We start from the raw sequence: 21,238 nt of genomic DNA on the forward strand, positions 1-21,238 counted from the left end.
CATGTCGTTTTAAAAGGTATTTTTATGGACAAGCAGCTCTATCGCCTTTAATTGAGCAAGTCTTAACGGTTGCTGTTGTTAATGTGCAGCAGAAATGAGATGTATCTATTTTGTGTTTTCAGTCAGTCAGTGCATTGCATTTCTCCATCTTCCTCTGTAGACCTCTGTTGGTTCTTAAAAGCATGCAGAGCGGGTCGTTATTCCTTTAGTTCAAGCGATGACAGCACAGTGAGATCATGTCTGTCTCCAACTGTTTTCTTAATGCATCTCGAGTATCATACAGGCACACACATAAATGCATAGGATTCAACTCTATATTGCTATTGTAGCTATTGGAAATGAAATCATGTTACTTTTCTTGAGTATTCTTTTTTTTTAAGATAGACAGCAAGATGCAGCAAAAGGAACTGTAAAGTGGGATTGGAGAAAAATGTATCAGTGCGTTTATCATGGCTGAATGAATGAAAATCAATTGGCAGATTGATATAATTTTAAAATATCTAATCATTGTGGCTTCCTGGGCCCAAACCTTATTAAATCACCTATAAACACGCAAAACAATGCATTTAAGTAGCTCCACCTGCAAGCTTATATGATTTCTTGCACGTATGAATCTACAGTTTATTCATAATCAATCATAAATATATTTCCAAGAGGTATCTTTCTGCTGCATGAGGAGTACGTTTAATTTAACAATTTGAAATATACCAATTGTGAAAGTGGAATTTATTTTTCTTGGAAAGTGTGGTGTTTTTCACATTTGTACACTCTCCTTGGGACTGCTGAAGCTTTTATAAACTTTTCATGGTGCTTAGGTCAAGAGTGCACCTTTCTTTCTAAACCATTTGCCGCGTTGAGGAAAGTGAGAAAGAGTTGAATGAGCGGAGCGTCCTCAGTGCGCATGGAACGAGTTACCACCGCTGCACTGGAGTGAAAATGTAAATGCTTTCACTCAATAAGGGCGCACGAGGACACTCATTTAGCCGACGGCGCAACCTGCACGCCACAAATCTGCTGTCCTTCTTCTGCTGCGGCGGGATTCTATAGTCCCAGATTGGTAGCGGAGAGTGGAGATTTTGACATATGCATTGGTGCATATACGCATGCAACGTGCCTGTAAAGGCTCCACATGAAAGCTCAAGCAGCTCCGCACTTCTCCAGCCCCAGCAAGCCGGATGATGGATGACTTTATTTAAGAGCGGGCTTTTGCCTCGGGTCGCGAATCCGCTCGAACCTGCAGAATTTCGAGCGTCATTGTGTCTTTTCTTTTGTTTCTTCCTCGTGTAAGACCAATTTGGTGCAGCCGGACCCAGATGATACTACTCTAGTGCTGCATGCACACACAAGCGTTCAGCTGCAGTCTACTTCCACGTCAACTGCATTGCCACAACTGTAGGAGAGAATGTACCCATCATGACTCAATGCAGCTTTTCCCAAGAACTCTTTCGTGGTTCTCCACACTTCCATCCCCAGGCGGGGCGTTTTTTCTCACTCTCTCAGCGGCAATTTAAACCACTTCGCAACTACAATGGGACAACGTGACGGGCTGAGTGGGGGAGATGTTGCAGACAGGAGAAGTGCAGAGAGGGTGCCAGGCGGTGACTTCCAGAGGAAACCCGCGGACGAGTGAATGCCGTCTCCGATGTGGAGCTTGTCGCTGTCCGACGCGCGCGTGGTGCTGAAATTCGGATGATGCCTGGCCAGCGACTGCAAGGCTGCCGCTCCCTGCACCTCAACGAGGACAACGGCCGCTTCGCGCTGCTCGCCGCCCTCATCGTGCTGTACTTGCTGTGTGGCGCCGCGGTCTTCTCGGCCATCGAGAGGCCGTCGGAGCTGCGGGCTCACGGCCGCTGGAACGGGACGCTCCTCAACTTCAGCGAGACCTTCAACATCAGCCTGCGGGACCTCAACTCCTTCCTGCGGGAGTACGAGGCCGCCATCGCCGCCGGGATCCGGGCCGATGCCCTGAGGCCACGATGGGATTTTACTGGGGCTTTTTATTTTGTTGGAACTGTGGTGTCGACTATAGGTGGGTGATCTATGCATTCGCTCTGCGTCCATTCGGTTGTGGAGAAACATCATGCCATGTAAAACTATGTCCAGGCTCATTTAGAGCCTTAAAAGCAGCACAGTGCAAATCAGTTCACACCTTAAGTCAGTAGTTGTTGGATCGATGTAGGGGGTATATGGGAAGTTAAATACTGAACACATTTGGGACCTATTGGAAAGCTCAAGACAAATAAGTTGGATAATGTGCAGTGTTTATATGGCCTTTGCTTGTTAAATAATAATACCATTACTGAGTGTCTGGACATCAAAAGGAGCTCCCATCCCTGCAGGCTGCTATCTTTCCACTGGCTCACACACAGAATAACAGATTATCATTTTGGGTTATTTTCCAGTCATGTGTTACATTTTGGCTGTGAGGGACTTTGGCAACGGGGGGCGACATCTGACTCGCCTGCCAGGAATGGCACACTCATCCCTTGTTATAGGACAGCACCCATGGGTGCAGTCTTTTTTTTTTCTTGCCGAATGGCCATTCAAACATGCAGGAATGTCAATGAGAAGCACCGGCTGCTCCCCCTCATTTAACATTTACTCGTGCGATAGGTCAGAAAAGAGCAAGTGTGCCTCGCAGGGCACCCCGAGGGCCAACGGAGAGGTGCGCTGCATGCCTGATGACTCCAACGCCTCTGCTCCCTCCACCCTGGTGGTTAGAAAGGAGCCACACAAACAGGGTGAGAGAGTGAGTGTAAACGGGTGAACAAGCAAACACTATAGTCTAGTTTAGTTTGTGGTGACAGCTGCTCTCTATTTTCCGACCTTGCCCTTAACACACACAAACAAACATATATGTGCGCTGTGATACCTCCGGCGCCTCCTAATAATTGAAAACATGAGCGAGGAGAGCGATTAGGGAAGCTGGCGGCTTTGCACGCGTGCACAGGGAGAATTGGATCCATACGAGCAGGAAACCTGTCAGAAGTTTATTAATTGTAAAGGCCTGTCGCGAGAGCTACTGTCTCCTCAACCTCCTCCTCTCAGATACACAAATTCAGCGCTCTCAGGGAGCCCCTCGCTCGCAGCTCGCCGAGTCACAGAAGGGACCCGCAGCGGCTGGTGTTTGTGCACATGTCTCAGGTTGAAATCCTCTCGTGCTCCAGTGGTCATGTCAAGCAAGATCATTTAAACCGACTCGTTGTGAGGGGGAGGCTTTCTACAGTATTTGTCGTTTTCATGTGCTTGCATGGATTTCTGTCTAGATTTCCATCTCGCTATGATCTCCATCCCACAAAGGGATTTGGGGGGCTCCCCACACACTTCAGAGTGGTATCACCCTGTGCACTCCAGACATTCCTCGTTAACACTTCCAGCCTCCGTGCTGTGGCAGCGGGTGGAAATCATCTCTGCGCTCCCCTCGATGTGCCTCCACAGTATCACTTTGATTAATTGAAGAACAAAAGGGAATCCATGGTCCCTTCGGGGGATTGTTTGCCAAAAGTTTTGGCCACATTCACCAGCCATTTGTCCCCTAACGTGCAGCGTAAACTTCTGTCACAAAATGATGCATCCGCTTTCAGAGAACCTCGTCACAAGGTTTACTCATGATGTTTCCCTCATTTCACAGGATCTTCCTCAGCAACCTTTAGCCACGTGTTGGCGTGGCTCTCTGGGTGGTAATATTAATCTGTTGGTTGGTTGACATTTGAAATTAGAAAGGGAACTTCAATTGTTCAACGCTTTGATTTATGACCAAATACCAACAAAACAAATGCTTTAATGCTAATTAAAATGAAAAGCCATTGCTATTTGCATGTTGTCAATCCAATGTTGATAGGCAACCTTTTGGGCAGTTACGGGTGAGTGGGTGTCATCTTTCAGTGCGGTATAGTGCATCCATGGGTAAACATTAACAGTATTGTATCAGCATTGTCTTTATGGCCATTTTCACATGTTAACATCAGCATCTAGCTCAAAACTCCACTCTGTCCATGTGCCGCCTCACTGAGCCGTGGACCCTCATCTCTGCTTTGAGGAGTTTCTGTTTGTCTGCATCCAACTCTGTTTTTGTTTTTTGTCCTGCCCTACATTTTCAGACGCAGCTTTAATGTTTGCATGCGCAATGAAGAGGGCACACGAGTCTGCTCCTTAAACAGAATTTCTATCAATAGCAAAGCTATTCATAAACCTCAGGGCTGATTGATAGCTGCCAACTGCCAATTAGGGCAGCTCTCTGTAGCAGTTAGTGGGCCTCTAGGTCTCCTTGTAAGTTGCTTGGGGGAGATTTTTGAGAAATACTTTGGACACTTTGAAGTGCTCAGAGGGGCAATACTTGTCTGGGGATCGAGTGTGCTGTCTGATTTACGAATTTTAACTTGTTGAGGGCCAGTTAGAGCAGTTAGTTGTTCTGCAATTATAATATTCAGTGATATTTATTTCAGGAGATGGACTCTGTCCTGCCTGTCTTTGCCTCTGGCAGTCACTGTGGCTTCCAGCTCCATCACACTTACATCCACCCACTCTGAGAAGTCACAAAGGCAGACAATGCAGATAGGAGTTGAAAAAACTGCACAATAGAGACTTTCATGCAAATGAGGACTGATTTAACCTCCATGTAGTCCACAGCTTGCAAAATTAGGTTACATGTCAGTGGAGTTGAGGGAAGATAAACATCTCTTGCTACAGCAAGATGATAGGCTCTCTATTCAATATTTTAATCAGAGTGGCCCCATTAGGCTAATGGGGGTTTATATTGGCACCAAGAGACATGTTAGAGCAATTTAAAGTTATTTGTTTTTGTACGTTTGATGCGTCACATCAGGTTGCATTAAAAAAGATTGTTGCTTAAATCCCTACTTAAATTTGTATATTAACAATCAATCAAAAAGACCATGTGTAATGTTAAAGGAGTCATTCAAAGTGACCAAATCAGAAGAATTATCAGCTAAATTTCTTTTCTGCTCAGCTCCACAGCTCTTAGTAGCATATTTCAGCACATCGTTTTGGTTTTACAGCAGACAGCATTAGTTTGGTTTAGATATAAAGGCACCACCATTACATTGTCACTGTTTTATAACCAGTTCTATAACATTATATTGTACAAAATTCATAAACATATAGCTTTTACGCCAGCAAGATTTGTACAGGTCGTTCACCTGTGGCTGGATTTTTGCATTCGGTTCTGAAATAAATGGGCCGAGTTGGAGGAGTGAGTCTGTCAAACAGTAGTCTAGTTTGACGTCATCCCAAAGCAACATCATCAGGTTCGTATATGTACGTTTTTTATAAACTCAGTTCCCAATTCGTTGTAACATCCGTTTAAATGGAGCCAAATCAAATAGTGTAAAAGAGCACTTTTGAGATATAAATACAATAAAAAGTTAACATATTACTATAAAATCCAAGACACAAACTTTACCCAGTTAGGTCTAGAATATAGAGTACATGTGCAAGATTTGATTACACTGTTTAGCTCCCACATCAGGGAAATCCGTGGTACCCCACAGTGAAGCCGCAGCATCTGCTGAATCTAGTGAACCTCGATACGATGCAGATGCAGATGCAGATGTTAGATGTTCAGCAGAGAGACTACAAAGTACTTTTAATGAGCAAACGATGTGGCCAGAGAGGACATGCACATGCCTTTAAGACCGATCAAACACGTTATTTTTTTTGCAATTAGCATTGATTTGCATTGACAAAATGCATTCGGACACTATTTCTGGTCCCTAAAGTGAATATGTTGGGATTAAGAAATATCTGAAGAAAACGGCAAGCTTCTTGTGTCATCAGACAAAATGCCTTCGAAAATTTTAATTGCCCTTGTCCTCTCCCTCATTATGATTCTAAACAGTCAAGCCTAATGCCTTAGTTTAGCGTTGTCTTCCTCGTGTTCTCGTGCCAATTTAAAAATGGGCAGATCACAATGTCGCTGAGGATTATTACACGCTTGTATGACCAGAGCCAATCTGGATGATGCTTCAAATCAAATATCGAGTCTCCGAGGTTCCAAGACAATATCACCTCAGACTGGCAAAGCATGCATTTGGCATTTATGCGGTTCGAAATGTCACATGACGGACTCTGTGAATTCCTGGCGGCGTTTTGTCTTTGATCTCATGCTTGTATTTGGATGAAGCGCTCCGTGCTGCCTCGCTGGCCGAAGAAAAAACAACATCTGTTTTGTTGCTGCTGTTGGTGTATGTTATGAGTGTGCTTAGGGAGGTGGGCGGGAAGAGTTTGAAGTCTGGGTAATCGTATTCTTCGATGCACAGCGAAGTTCATTCTTGTCTGTCTCTCGGTTTAGCACTGGTTCACCGCCCAACACGTGTGGACTCCTGTCTAACATCCTTCTCACATCTGACTCATTCCAATGCCCCTCACTGACTTGGATCCATTCAGTCAGTCATTTTGATCTCCTTATACAGTGAGTTACTGCAGCGCAACATTGCAATTGTGTTAAAAAATAGTCTGCTCATAACATACAAGCATCCCTTTACATAATGAGGGGAAGATCACTGCGGTTTATTTTACGGAACCATTTGAAGCCGGTCAGTATGACTCTCTGTTCCTCACCTCCCCTCTCTTCCCTTTAGATCTCCAGGCTGCTCTGTGAAATCACAGACTCAGAGGAAATGTCACTGTTAAAAATGGAAAACACAGGAGCTTCAGTGACATGAAAGGCACTGGAGGTCCCTTTGGACTGTGTGCAGTCCGGATGCTCAGCACAAAAACTGGGTCCCCAAAGAGGAAGTGGAGCCAAACTGCCGCTGCATAAATCTGTCCGTCTAATGCGATCGTGTTGACGTGCAATATGGCAAATTTCTTTTTGGATTAACATTGCTGAAACCATAGATAGGGCCAACAACCATCGATGGTCTGGGACATAATGGTGGACCATGACATCTCTTATTGGTTTGTGGACTGCTGTGGAAGCCTCAAGTTCGCATTTTATTAGTTGCCATATAGGTTGTGCAACCAAAAGGAACCACGCTATCTCAAAGAAGACTTGAAAATGATTTGGCCCGTAACTCATGTTTACAATTTTCTTTGTAACTTTTAAATTGATAATCAGCCACTCAGATTGCCTGACTTCAGTGGAAAAATAAGAATATTATTCTCCAGATGACACAGCTGCTTGAAATACATTTCATCCTACTGATTCTGCCTCTCGCCGAGTTTCTTGCCTCACTGCGTGCTTTCTGATGTGTAGTGTGGTGTGTGTGTGTGTGTGTGTGTGTGTGTGTGTGTGTGTGTGTGTGTGTGTGTGTAGGGCAAACTTGCTGTGAGGGATTGACTTCAATAAATCCCCATCTTAACTGCAGCCGTACAGCACGGCTGTACACACCTCTGCACTCTGTCACAGCGGGTCATAAATCTGCCCTGACATTCGCCTACGTACAGTAACTCACAAACTCAAACGATCATGGCCGAGTGATACCCAGATCAATTTAGAGGGCGCAGCAGAATAACTGGGCTTTCTCCTCCCAAACTGTTTAGCATTTCACCGATTCTGCTCTTTTGCACCGGCCGACGTAAAGAGACAATAAACTCTGTGTGCTCTTTACACCCTGCAGTGCTCAGCACTGCTTCCTATCAGGGATAACTTCAACAGACATTGTAAATCCTATTCGGGTATTAATATTTGACTATCATCAGTTTCTCCGACAACCAAGTTTGCACTGGTGCTGACGTCAATGCTGACGCACAGTTGTGAGAGTTTAAACTTATCCCGTAAGCAGAAATGTTGCTCTCTTGAAACTTTTGTGTTGGTCGGCAGTGAAACCCCAGTAAAAAGGTTGCCATACATTGCACATTAGATTTTACTTCTGCACCAGCAGAACATTTATCTGCATCTCGGTTCATCTTTAATAGGTTTAAATGGAAATAAGCTATCAGCAGGTCGACAAACAGAACGATTTGGCAGCCGTCCATCCGTCTCATTGTGCGAAGGAGCGGCTCCTTGTGCAAAGCGGAGAGACGCGCGAGGACGTTTAACTGCTTACATGCAAGCAGCATTCTGAAATAATATTCACTGCAGCACAAGTTCAATTTACAATTTGAGACAAAATCACATTCCTTTTGGTCAAAACCCAATAGCAGCGTTACTCGTGAATGATTGACCTTGAATCATAAAGATGATTGAATTACAAGATGGTGTCGTCCGTGGAGCTCGAGATCCCGGGCCACATTCTGGTCGTAGCCACGGCGATTGTCTATTACACATCTGCCTTGGAGAGAAATTCAAATTCAAACACCAATGCTCGTCTAGAATGGGACCATATGCCGTTCCAATCACGTTGGGTTTTTCACACAATCTGTTTGGATTAGAGGAAAGAGCTCTCTTGATCCCTTCCTTTATTTCAGCAAAACCGTCTTGAGATTCTCAGTGAACACACAGTGAAGATCAACTGCCAAGAAGCGGAGGAAGTTAAATCGTTCCCGAAACAGATGTACTTCTCAAACAATCAGCCTCTTGCTACTTGGACACTTTCATTTGGCACAAATATCAATCATCAAATAATGGTCATCCATTATTTAACAGATCACACATAGCGAAAGCGATGTTTTATGTCATCATGCCAACATTCATGAACAATGCAGCTACCTCCGGGCTGACGTCCCGAGTCTCAGATACATTTGGTAAATAGAAAGTAAAGCATGATTTAATTGTGAGCAACAGAGCGTCGCCTCTTTGTTTCTCTGAGACAGCGCGCTGTGATTTTTTCCATGCCCTATCCATGGTCCTTATTGCAGCTCTCGCTCACTTAGCAGCTGGGTTTTAGAACTTTGCTCGGCCTTAAATTTGAGGAACTTGCGCTTTTACTTTCTCAGTGATGAAAAAACATTCAATTCAATATCTGTTCCAGCTGATTTTACCGTTTTCCTGTAATGGAACACATGATCTGAAGACGTACAGTTCATTTAATGTAGCGATACCATGACACTATATGTGCCACAAATCTGTATTATCTATTATGTTGAACCTGGCTTATCGCTCTGATCTGAGGGTTATAGTGTTTCCCGAAGCCCCACCTGCACAGCTGTGTTTACTTTTTGGAATAATACAAGAGGGCTTTATGTGGCTAAGCTTTTACTCAAACATTGACTCTGCATTCAGAGCAAGACACTGGGAAACACAAGGACATTCAGCCTTTAGATCATTCATGGAGAAGCTATTAATCTGATGAGAGCATGACTCCTCAGTCACATGAAAGGACAAAATCTGCGTTGCCCTTTACCGGTGGACGACGACGCCGTCATTCTGCTTATTGAAGCCCCGACTCCTATAAAGTGCACAATATGGGACGCCGGGCATGTCTGAGTCATTCGAGTTCTTTTTAAACCCTGTGAAGATAAAAATAAAGATCGAAGAATGAAGAGAAAAATAATAAATGTTGGCACAGATTCAAAGACAATGCAATATTTCTTTTTTTCTTTTTACAATAAATCAATACAGACAGAGGCGGGGCTATCAATCCTCCAGGCTCTCTCGCCAGGGAATTAAGGACTGAGATACAATTTAAAACACCAGACTCGTTTCAGTTATGGAAGAGGCAAACAAATTACAAAATCTGTGGAAGAAGGTATTGTAAATTGTGTTTTACTGCGAAGGTTATCTTGTTACTCGTTCTCTCGTAATTGATATCTGTTCCGACTTTGCTTTTACAAGTTCTAAGTGTCACCTCAGTCCCTTATTTCCAATCATTGCACAGCCGTGTGGAACACAAGGAACACGAAACACTTATTAGGGAAGCCTTGACACACAGAACAGCTCAACATAGCGCCTGTCCTGTGTGTGGTGCTAAATTCAAAGCCACATTCTCTTACCTCGGGGGCACATAGATATATTGGGCTTTGGGTGTTTTATAAATATGACCTGTTTACATTGTGCTCTGATATAAACAACATAGCTGCATATCAATGATGTATGTGACCTTTTCTATCCTGTGATTTCTGTAAAACTGGCAGGATCGTGCGAGTGTTTCTATTATTATCCAGTCTGCCAGTAACCCTGGCAGCTTCTCAGTAAATGTTGTGTTGATGTCTCAGGTCTGGCCATGTTGCTGCCTCCTCTCCGCAGACCCCCGCTCGGCCCCCCATGACAAATAATTTCCTATTCGTCACAGAAACACAGCCATAAGAGGAACGTGGCGCTTTGTGCTGCCGCTCCTATCAGGCCAATTTAAGCGTATTCCCACTAGTGGGATGCAGTTAGTTTGACTTGGGGCTCGCGTTTAAGCTTTCATAATTGGGGACATGGGAAGGAAGGAGGAGGCCGAGGTTGAGTTTAGCTTTGCATAACAGGGGCTAAATTAATCTTTGGGTCCATTTTGAAGCCCCGTGGGAGTTGTAAGTGGGGGGCTGTCGTCCTTAATGACACACGGTGACCTTCAGATTCGATACTGGAAGGCAGCTGAATGTACAGCCTACGTCCTTCATTCAGGAACCTTTTATTCTCATGCGTGTATCCATTAAAGGCTTTGGCCCCATCTATATTCCTCTTGTCTTTTTTCAGATTAGTTCAGAAGGTCCTGATTTTGCATCAATTATCAGCTGATTTAACTAGCAGACATTTCCAACATGATGGAAATGTGGTCCTTAATTATAGTTGGCCTTGTGAGGCCATTTTCCAGGAAAGTGAATCAATATGTCTTTTTTAGGACACTTTGTTTTGCAAAAGGGGTCAATTTGTCTCTGCCAACAGCGCATAGATGAGCTGTGACAGCAAGGACTCTACTCTACATGCCACAAATTATAAAAGAGATTCATCTTTATTCAAGCAATTTAACTGTTATTAATGTTACCATTACTGGACGATAAAGTACAGCCTCTCGTACCGTATTGCTTAAATAGATTGTTAAATATTATATTCAATTTGTCTGATAAATTGATAAGAAAATGCCATGCAAAGGTCACACTGAAATGCCTTTTCTGCGTAGCCAAGGCTGGATGTCCCGCATTCCGTGTGCAAGCTTGAATGCTGACCAAAATCTATTAAACGTACGACATACGGAACGTGAATATGCAGCGAACAACTATGTGCTGTGAAATGTTGTGGGGTGACGACACGCGCTCTCTGTTATTGTTTTTGGTCGCTCTGTTGGCTCTGTTGCCATCGTTGCTGTTGTGAGCTCTGTTAGTGACCTTAGCGCTGATGCCACCTCCATGTATGCAGGTGACACAGAAGCCATGTGCAGATCGAATAAGGTTAACAGAACCTTCAAATGAGGCACAACTGTTACACTTAATTACTAGTAACATGGCGAATGTTGTTCATTTTGAATCAATCCCACAAAGAACCAACAGGCACTTAAGGTGATTAGATTTTCTCACATATTGTGGCTTTTTATTTATGACACTTACTTTTTTACCTACCCAGACACAGAGCTTAATTGGAGTTGTCTTTTTTTTGTCCGTGCCCTGTCCATGATCTTTATTGCATCTTTTAAGATTTGATTTAATAGCTGCTTTAGTGTTTCAGATTATTGAGATAAAGAGGGACCTTCTGAGAGTTAAAGATTTAAAACGGGTGTCTTTTTCTTATGTGTAAACATCTGATGATTGATTGCTTGTAAGAGGCGAGTGGTCTACTGAGTGCAAATCAAATGCAGAGAACATCAGTACTTCGATTAGTAACATTCAAAGTAGTTTGTACTCTTTGTATGTTTCCTGACTTCAATACACAACTTAATTGACCAAAGTAATTTGCCCTTGGGCTGTAACAGGAGCTATTTAGACTATTTAGTGTCGGCTGTATGATTACTCCTGAGTACATGTGATTTAAACGGCTGGCGGTAAAAGCTCACTTTAACCTTCAAATCCCTGCAAGCCACTAACTATCTATATTCATCTCCCCGCAGTGTGATAACGGATTAGAGCAGTCTTTTTCTTCTTTTTCTTCTTCTTCTTCTTCTCTTAAAACTGCTAATTAATAGATACAAATGGCACTATTTCCATAACGTTTCTTCTGGTTGACGCCCTATTGTAAGATGATGTGTGTAAGCATCATTAGAGCGTAACATTTAATTGGATTAGCACTTATGATTTCCTGCATTATCAAATCCTGCCGAATGAAATGACTCATCTTGCCCGGACACAGTGGAAAGATTAAACTGAGGTCAGCAGCAGGATCACTGGTGTGGATTGGAAAATTAGTAACTATTAGGAGTTAAACTCTCGTCTTTCTGTGTGAAGTCACACAGTGTTTGGTCTTGTCCATTCGTTGCTTTCTATTATTGCTCTGTTTTCCCTAATGCATCTTGAGTAATGGCTCTGAAATGCTACACCGAATCAATGCCTGGTGACTTTCCCTCTCTAAGGCAATTTACTTGGTAATGAGTCGGTGCAGAAGACTGTCTCTGTGCGCCTTTGGAAGATGTAATCTGGTTCCCCAATTGTTCAGTTGGGTTAAAAAGACTTGGTCCGCTAATTAATTAACCATGCAACACTGAAATAGGATTTCACTGAAGGGCTTTATTTGGATAATCACATCACCTTCCAGTCACCTAACTGTCCCTCATTGTTTGTTACTGAACTTTGCCCCCATCTTGGACAAAACCAGGTCATTCAGCGTACCGTATGAAGCCTGCACACGTACATGTCTGTGTGTGTACGGTCATTCCCCATCGTCTCTATAAAACAATCTGTATCAATCAGTGTTGATCTAAATGACCTGGCGTGTCAACAGCAAACCCACAGGAGAGTGGTTTTCATGGCGAGAGATAAGGTCAGAAAAGCCATTTTGGGTATCATAAAGGAAGTATTGTCCAGATATTGATGTAATTTATTACCTGACATGGATGGTTGGGGAAAAAAGGGGGAAAAAACTCGGCCCTAATGCTCTGAAATGGACGGTAGCCATGATGGAACAATCAATTAACCTTGGCCTGGAAGTGAACTGGTTGATATTTCAGCACGATTTGATTCGTTGACAAATATACCATCTGCTGTCTTGTGGAGGAGGGGAATGACACTGTGTCTGTGCGTTTGTGTGTGCGTCTGTGCGTTCAAGGGTGTGTGCTTGTATGTGTGTTTTACCCGTGTTGTGGGCACATAAATGTAATGGAAATAATTACATTTTAGGACAAACACTTTATAGGGTAAATTTAAGGTTACGCCAACGTTAAGGTTAAGTATAGGGTATATAGGATGAGGTTTAAGTAATGCCCCTGTAGAACCATCAAAGTAACCAAATATAATGCTAAAATAACTTTTTCACAGTGATCTTCAGGAGTAAAAACAAGATTTTACTCAAATAAACAGTGCACCCATCAGCTAATATTAATGTCAGACACTGTAGCCGCAAAGTCAGAGCTGCACCTGAGATGCTCCTCGAGATACAGACGTGCCCCTTCAATGTGAGGCAGAATCCACAAACAGCCTCTCCTCTGGTAACCCCTTCCTCCGCTTCCAATTAGACACTCAGTCTAATTGGAAGATCGCAGGAAGCCAAACAACACAGCAGAGAAGCAAAGAATATTCAGAAGACTTACCTAAGCATATTGCTGGCATTCTTCTCGCCTCTATGTCCTTGTTTTTTTTTTTATTTATTTCCTGAATATATAATAAGAACAACAATAGACACAGTTAAATTTATGTTTTTCAATAGATGTTTTTTGGCAAACTTTGTCTATCTTTAAACTGCTTAGTAATAATACTACTAAGACTGCTTAATACTACTTTAACGACTATTCTGAAATCCTCTCCCTAGCAGAAAGCCTTTAGGCTAACTTGCAAAATTAAATACCGTATTCAACTTGGCTGGCTGCAAAGAACAAAGAGCTACCATGTGACTGGGCTAAGTGCAAATTCTGTTATTTTCCCTTATTATCTCTCCACTTCACATGGAGCATGCCACATGCAGCTCATTTTGAAATGCAAACCATTGCTGTTTCTCAAATGATCCCATATCATTATCATTACTTGTGCACCTCAATATTGGGATTTCATGTTTTGCTTTCATGCATTGCTTGATTTGTTTCATAATCACAGATATAACTTATCTTATGTGTAAGTTGTCGACTCAGTTACGGGACTGAAGTGGCTGATATCTCTCCTCTGTCCCTTCAGGTTTTGGGATGACAACGCCCGTGACGGTGGCCGGCAAAGTGTTCCTGATCTTTTACGGGCTTCTGGGCTGCGCTGCCACCATCCTCTTCTTCAACCTCTTCCTTGAGCGCATCATCACGCTGCTGGCCGTGGTGATGAAGGCCGTGCGGGAGCGGCGAATCAGGAACAGCGGTCTGCTCCCGCCGGGGATCCGCCATGACTTCTCGGCGTACTCCCTCCCCGGCTGGAAGCCTTCCGTCTACCACGTCATGCTGATCCTGGGCCTGTCGGCCATCACCATCTCCTGCTGTGCGTCCGCCATGTACACCCCCGTGGAGGGCTGGGCTTACTTGGACTCGCTCTACTTCTGCTTTGTCACCTTCAGCACCATCGGGTTTGGGGATTTTGTCAGCAGCCAGGGCGCGGCTTACGGACACCAAGGCCTCTACAGGGTGGCCAACTTCTTCTTCATGCTGATGGGCGTGTGCTGCATCTACTCGCTCTTCAACGTCATCTCTATCGTCATCAAGCAGGTGCTCAACTGGATTCTGGAGAAGATGAGCTGCTTGTTTTGCCAGCGCTGCAATAAGGCCAACGTCCTCCTGGGCAGACGCAATGCCATCCGCCCCGGCTCCAAGGGGCGCCACGGTCGCCCACATGACTCAGATGGGCCCGGCGATAGTGATACTGAGGGCCGCAGATTGTCGGGCGAGATGATCTCTATGAAGGACTTGGCAGCCTCTAACAAGGTGTCGCTGGCCATCATGCAAAAGCAGCTGTCCGAGTCGGCCAATGGGTATCCAAGGACGGTCTGTGGCAGCTCCCGCCATAATGGCTTCTCTGGAGGGGTGGGGGCGCTCGGCATCATGAACAACAGGCTGGCGGAGACGAGTAACTCTAGGTAGAGGACGCAGTCAAACGGGCACTACGGGGTCTCTTGATGCTCACACCGCGAAACAAACGCTGAGGTCGATTACCGGTGAAAAGATATGAGGCTTCTGAGATTAGATGTAACTTGTTATACTTGAAACATGGGATTTTTTGTCGGATAGCTTTGGTTGGAAGTACAAGAAGTGGTGGTGGTGATGGTTTGATGATGAAGAGAGAACCGCAAAGTCAACAAAACTTGGGGACCATCCATCCCTCATTGCACTCACCTCAAACCAAACCCAGAACAAATCACTGAAATTTCAGTTGTTGTGTCGAGGTCTGTTACATATGCTCAATATACCAGAAATGTACGACTTAAATGTGCTATAAAAAGAGCCGAGGTCGGCATACAATGCAATCTTCATTGTTTTGGGACAGTTTATCTAAATGTACATATTGAATGCTGATATAAATGAGACAACTGTGTTCACAGAATGACATGGCACATACCGATCTATGCATTACACGTCTCATGCATTTTTTGCACCATTTCTAAACCTTCCATTGACTGTGCAAACTGCATTTCCGTCTTTACACGAGGCATGTTTTACCCTGTGGTGATTGAGGGGCAGCTAAGCGTGGCTGTGACGTAGCTGATTGTGACAGGGCAGCAGTGACAGGTGGTTCTACAGTGCGCCGCACTGATGGGCTGCAAACGAGTCATTTTCAATTGCTCAAGATAAAGAAGAGAGAACGGTTGAAAAATGGAAATCCATTTTTTTGTGGGAGAGAAACTGGCCTTCCTATCAGCCCGGAAAATGCTTCTGCGGCCAAAGACTTTGACTCGGAGGGTAAAAGAAAGCACCACCCAACTCCCACTCTCGCTTCTATTTTTTTAAACTTACTGCAAGAGAAGAAAAAAAATTATAACGGCTTGCAATGCATCATTTACTCTTTGACTGCAGAATGTAGACTAGTGTCTCTGTGGAAACTGAATACATGAGGAGTAGGTTTATGTTTGTTTGAAGTGAAAGGGAGAGGACGCAAATAATGGATGGTTTTATCCAGAAGGTACAGTAATTTAAATAATACGGAATGAAAGTAGGCAGGTCTGTGTCAGATGCTTGAGTTGGAAACAAAACCCTGAATGATTCTGTTGCTCTGATTTATTTTCATACGTCTTCGCAGCCTTGCTTTCTTCTGGGAAACACGGCGTGACCCAGAGGCCTTGCACAAGTCGCTTCTCCCCGGTTTTGGTGTAAATGTGCAGCCAACGTTTGGATAGCTGGTGTTTCCAGAGGATGCAGTGCTACCAGACCACATGATAAATCTCCTAGTTTGCTGGTAACTATCTCTTCCAGGGCGTGTGTGAGTCATAGCCGTGTGATATGTGTATTATTTTTGTCAACCTGCCAACAAAGAAGGAGTCGTTGATAGTTTAGCTAAGTGGTGAAGGAGGAGAACACAGTAGAGATGCCTGGAGGTAGAGAAGGTGGTGTCAAATGCATGGCCAATCAAAATACATATATTTCAGCCAAGTACTTAACTATTCTTGGCATCCATCTTCACCATGTAAAATCCTGGCCTTTCACTTCTTTTTCTCTGTCATCTCTGCATTCACTTAACAGAACCCTCCAGCCTCCTATTTCCCACAGATCTCGGCTCTCTCCTCATGCTCATCACCCTAACACTGTGAATATGATGAGACATGCCATACATGTAGATACACATACATATATAGTATTGGAATGTCTTAAAAAGCGCTTTTACAATACGGCGTGAATTGGATTTGAATCTATTCTTTATTGATTCTCATCCTGTTCGCACACATAGATCTGAATAATTTCCTTTACTCCCCAGCCTCATCAAGAGGAATAGAGAAAATGACTCAGGTAGTTAAATCTTCAGGCTTGCCTTAGTTTTCCCTGCATGTTGTTGTGGTAAAGCCATACAAGATAGCTGTATATAAAACAGAGGACTCTTTAAAGTCTATTTTTCTACATATAGCTTGTACATGTGGATAATTGAATAAGTCATTGCCTAATGTCTCACAGTCAGTCTGCAGAGCACTAAGATGCACCATACAGAACTTCAATACCCTCACAAACACATGGATACAACGGGTAAATGTGAAAATCGTTTTTCCAGATGTTTAAAAAAATAGTTTGCTGTTTTGGAAAATACACATAGCGATATTATATATAATATATTTCTTGGGGGAAAGCTGAATGGGAAGATTGTTGCCACTCTTACAACTACAAGATAAATATGTACCTGTAGCTGGTTAGCTTAACTAACTGAAATACTTTTTTACTGCGCGTGTTTTTACCAACTGAACAGGATAAAATAAATAAAGTTATTTATTGATTCTTTCTGACGGCATCTGTAATCACAATCCGATCAGTGCAACACAGCAGACATGCAGTGTCAAAGTCCAAAAAGGAAGAAGACTTGGGAAACGTGCAAATGTGGTTTGAAGACTACCTCAGACCTCTGGATGACAAAGTAAATATTACAGTTACTCACGCAGGAGCAAAGTCTTTGAAGGCTGAAGGGCTTTTTTCCCTTTCCAGTTGGTCCCAACGTGTTCACTGAACATGCGGGCGAGGAAGCTCCATGTAACATGTTTTGTGTCATCTCCTCTGAAGGTTTGCGGGGGGAGGAAATCTAAAATAGATTTTCAACAGTACTATTATATCAGATCCAGAATGTTTAAAAAACAAAATCCCATCAAACAGCGTATTATTTAGTGTTGCTGGGTGACTCAATGAGTTACTGGCTTGTCGAAGATTGTAGTCCAGCTGTGGAGGTGATGGAGTATGTGGGAGAGGTGGAGGAGGGGCAACTGTCCCGCTGGCGGTCGGACCTCTGACGGTGTGGTGTTCCTCCTTAACAGTCTTTATTTTAATGCTAAGGTAACACCCAGCTGGCTCAAGTGCGTCTACCGGATCACTAATGAACTAATTATACTGTATTTTGTTTAAGAAATCCAAGAGGTAAAATATGTTCCAGATGTTTATGCAAAGCTAAGACGACCCGATGCTGCTTAAATCTTCATATTTACCACTACAAGAAACACGCTTTAGGATTATGTGGTTTAGCTAGCAGTGTCAGGGGGGGCATAGCAGTGGCAAACCCCAGGGCATTTGGACATTAGTATGGGCAAATTACATATTATCGAGTAAAATTCAATGATAAATCCCGCTGCGTCAACATATTGGGAGGTGTTTTACTGCCATAATACTCTATTTGAACCTTAATTTTCCTTCCGAGGCCCCAGGTTAGAATGGAAGAGTTTTCATGATTTTTGACTGATCATTTAATACCCCAGTAGCCTTTGGGGGTCTAGCTGGCTGCATTGTGTCCATAACCATATCCTTAGCAAGGAGCATGTGTGTATTTTTGCATTTGTGTGTTTAAATAGGTGTGTAAAGGACTGAAATTAAGAATTAAAGGACTAATGTTATCTTAAATGCTTCCTTAAACAAAAGTCCACCAGAAGTGCGTCGATACACAATATCGATTAAAATGTATTTCCCTCAAGACTGAAATACATAAAGCTTATAAGACACTGAATATTATAATATTTAGAGTAATGTTTGCTCATTTAAAATGCATGCGTGGCTTGAAATCCATTGTCTTACTTTAGTCCTTGTACAAAAAGGTTCTTTATTTCAAAGATTTTAGTATATAAAGTTTGTGTGGAATACATTACAATCCTTTTGCTTCATGCAAAACATATCTCCATTGATTGCAATGGTTTTAACTGTGCTGTTGTCCTCTGGATCGTCTGTGAGAGGAGACAGGTGGTCTCAGGACCTGCGGTCTGCCCCTCCAATGTCATGACACTGACTTTTCTTTCAGTGGAATGAATTCCTGTCACGTTCCTGTCATACAAAAATTTGATTAAAATAATGCAACATTTTCACGCCCACAATGTTAGTACATGATGTGAGTGAACACAGCGGACTTGGATCACAGCACTGCATGGTGGTCAGTTTAGTCATTTTTGTTCATTTAATCTTGAATTGTTCGATTCATTGCGGCGGCCGTCGTTTATTCCAATCAACACATAATGTAATGTATTCACACTGGAAAATCTGCCCTGTAGTCAAGCACACTGTGACTGTCAAATCGCCCCATTAAAATGTCATGGTCCATAGCCAATCACAAGGCCCATTATGAAATAATCAGAGACTTGGAGATGTTGTTAATCTCGGAGGCTGTCGGTGGTGTTATTTCTTTGTGATCACAGACACAGAACACTGTGGTTGCTCTGAATTCATCCGGGGAAGATTGCATGATTGCCTTTGTATTTTGAGACTGTTAAAGCCACTGGTTTCAGGAACAAAATGTATCTCCACTCATTTGGCCGGAGCACAAGCGGTGAAAAGCTGAGTGGTTTGGTAACAGAATGATGTATCACTTCTCTGCTTGGCCGCATCTGATCTTTTAGAGGAGTCACGTCGTTGGCTTTGATCTGGAGTTTGGTTTTCCACATCTGCAGGACGTGAGACTGATGGGTTTCTTTTTGTAAAGGTTGTTAAAAAACAATACAATTCAGATCTCATTTTATAAGTTTACTTTAGGTGCCTGTGATCCACAGTTATATATTGACCTTTAGGCTCTATCAATATCACCATAATTATACACCCTGCTGTGTCTCAAATTGCTTGTAACCTGCAGTTAATGTTTGCAAATATATTGTGTTTGCAAGTTGCACATTTATACAAATGATTGTACTTTTATATTTATTTAATTAAAATTAAAACATCTATGAAACAAGGGTAACATTAAACACTGATATTTACTGATATTTCTTTTCTTCATTGTTATTGAATGACTAATAATTGAAATGTTCTCATATTCATAAGGATTTATGAAAGAAGACATAACGTGTTAATTAGTGAGCTTTACAGGAGCTGGTAATTTATTACCTTTGGACAGAGCAAAAACACCCCTGATTGCCCGCTTGCTGAGCGTTGCCTTCTGAATCATCTACCTCTCTCCAAAAAGACTTTTATTGACCATTCATCAATCCAATAACCGTTAAGCCCTCCATAAAAGGTAACTTCTGAGTTATGTGTTCATTAATGCTGGTCCTCATATGTATGACAAATTGAATCATGTATTTTCTCCAGATTATTCCACCAGAACACATACAGCTTTCTGAAAGGATCTTGAAACAGCGTGGCTCCTCAGTAATGGGTCAATCAGGATGTTAGTCATAAAGATGGACCTGTAATTGCATTCATTATTGAGATGAGTCTGAACCCAGCAAATTATTCTGAAAAACCACATATATTATCTCACTGCACAGGGGTTAGGAGAGTCTGCGTAGAGGAGATGTACCGCAAAGTCTGTGCTCATCAGTAATTCTCTGTTAAGCAAGAAGCCGGCATTTTTCTATCATTAGGGACATCGACAGTTCAATATTGCTGCTGGGGGAACTAACACCCACCTGGATGTCTGTCCTCTCCTTCTGCTGGACTACATTTGATCTCCAGAGCTTCGGTTTTGCTGGAATATATAACGGCACGTTGCCAGGCTTGTTCGAAACATATCGAACTATCTATTTTTTTCCCAGAAAAAATGAAAAACGTCCATATTTATCTTTTCTTCTTTTCCCCTTGCTAGGCATTAAAAATAAACCTTTCGGTTACGCCGATACAGTGGGAACAGCATGCTTATCCCGCAGGGAGACAGGACTGCAGTTCAACCCCGAGCAGCAGGCTGAAGTGTTACCTCTGGACCACAAACATATGACTCAATTCCTTCACTGCAGCAGAAACCTCTGATTGTTGTCAGGGACGGTTTTCACTGTCTCCTTCTACATCATCTCCTCCCTTTTTTCATTTAGTTTTCACTTCACAATATACATACATATCACTCCGTTCGCAGCTGCGATCAGATACGTTTATTGGTGGAAAACGTTGGATGTAGATGAAAGGAGAGAAACAGTAGATTTCTACAAATCCTGAAACACACATTATTAATGTAATCTATCTTCATTTTTAAGATTGTCAGCAGCAAGCAGTTGAAAATATGCGCTACCTGAAAGATAAATACGTTGTTCGATAAGACGTAGATAAATAAAGGATAAGTCTGACGCTCAGTATTTTCTTTGCTGTCATAAAACCGCTTGTCTGTGTATCACGATATTAGAACAAAAGGATAAATAATGTGACCTATTGTTGCTTATGTAATACATAGCTTATTCCTCTGTGATAGATCTCCACTGTTTTCTAAAAGCTAATAAAAAGCACATTAGTGAGCCACTCTGTTGCTCTGGCAAACCTGTTCCTCCATTACG

The 21,238-nt window shown here is 42.8% G+C and overlaps 1 protein-coding gene across 1 annotated transcript; it reads left to right on the top strand.

Moving 5' to 3' along the window:
• The first annotated feature begins 1,325 nt into the window (after window positions 1–1,325).
• On the top strand, window positions 1,326–16,602 carry kcnk12 (potassium channel, subfamily K, member 12). The gene is made up of 2 exons (XM_040177987.2): window positions 1,326–2,029; window positions 14,077–16,602. The coding sequence occupies exons 1-2, from the start codon at window positions 1,690–1,692 to the stop codon at window positions 14,958–14,960; spliced, it is 1,224 nt and encodes a 407-aa protein (XP_040033921.2). The 5' UTR covers window positions 1,326–1,689; the 3' UTR covers window positions 14,961–16,602.
• Window positions 16,603–21,238: the final 4,636 nt, after the last annotated feature.

Source organism: Gasterosteus aculeatus, chromosome 6 (assembly GCF_964276395.1).
Source record: "Gasterosteus aculeatus chromosome 6, fGasAcu3.hap1.1, whole genome shotgun sequence".
Taxonomy (NCBI): domain Eukaryota; kingdom Metazoa; phylum Chordata; class Actinopteri; order Perciformes; family Gasterosteidae; genus Gasterosteus; species Gasterosteus aculeatus.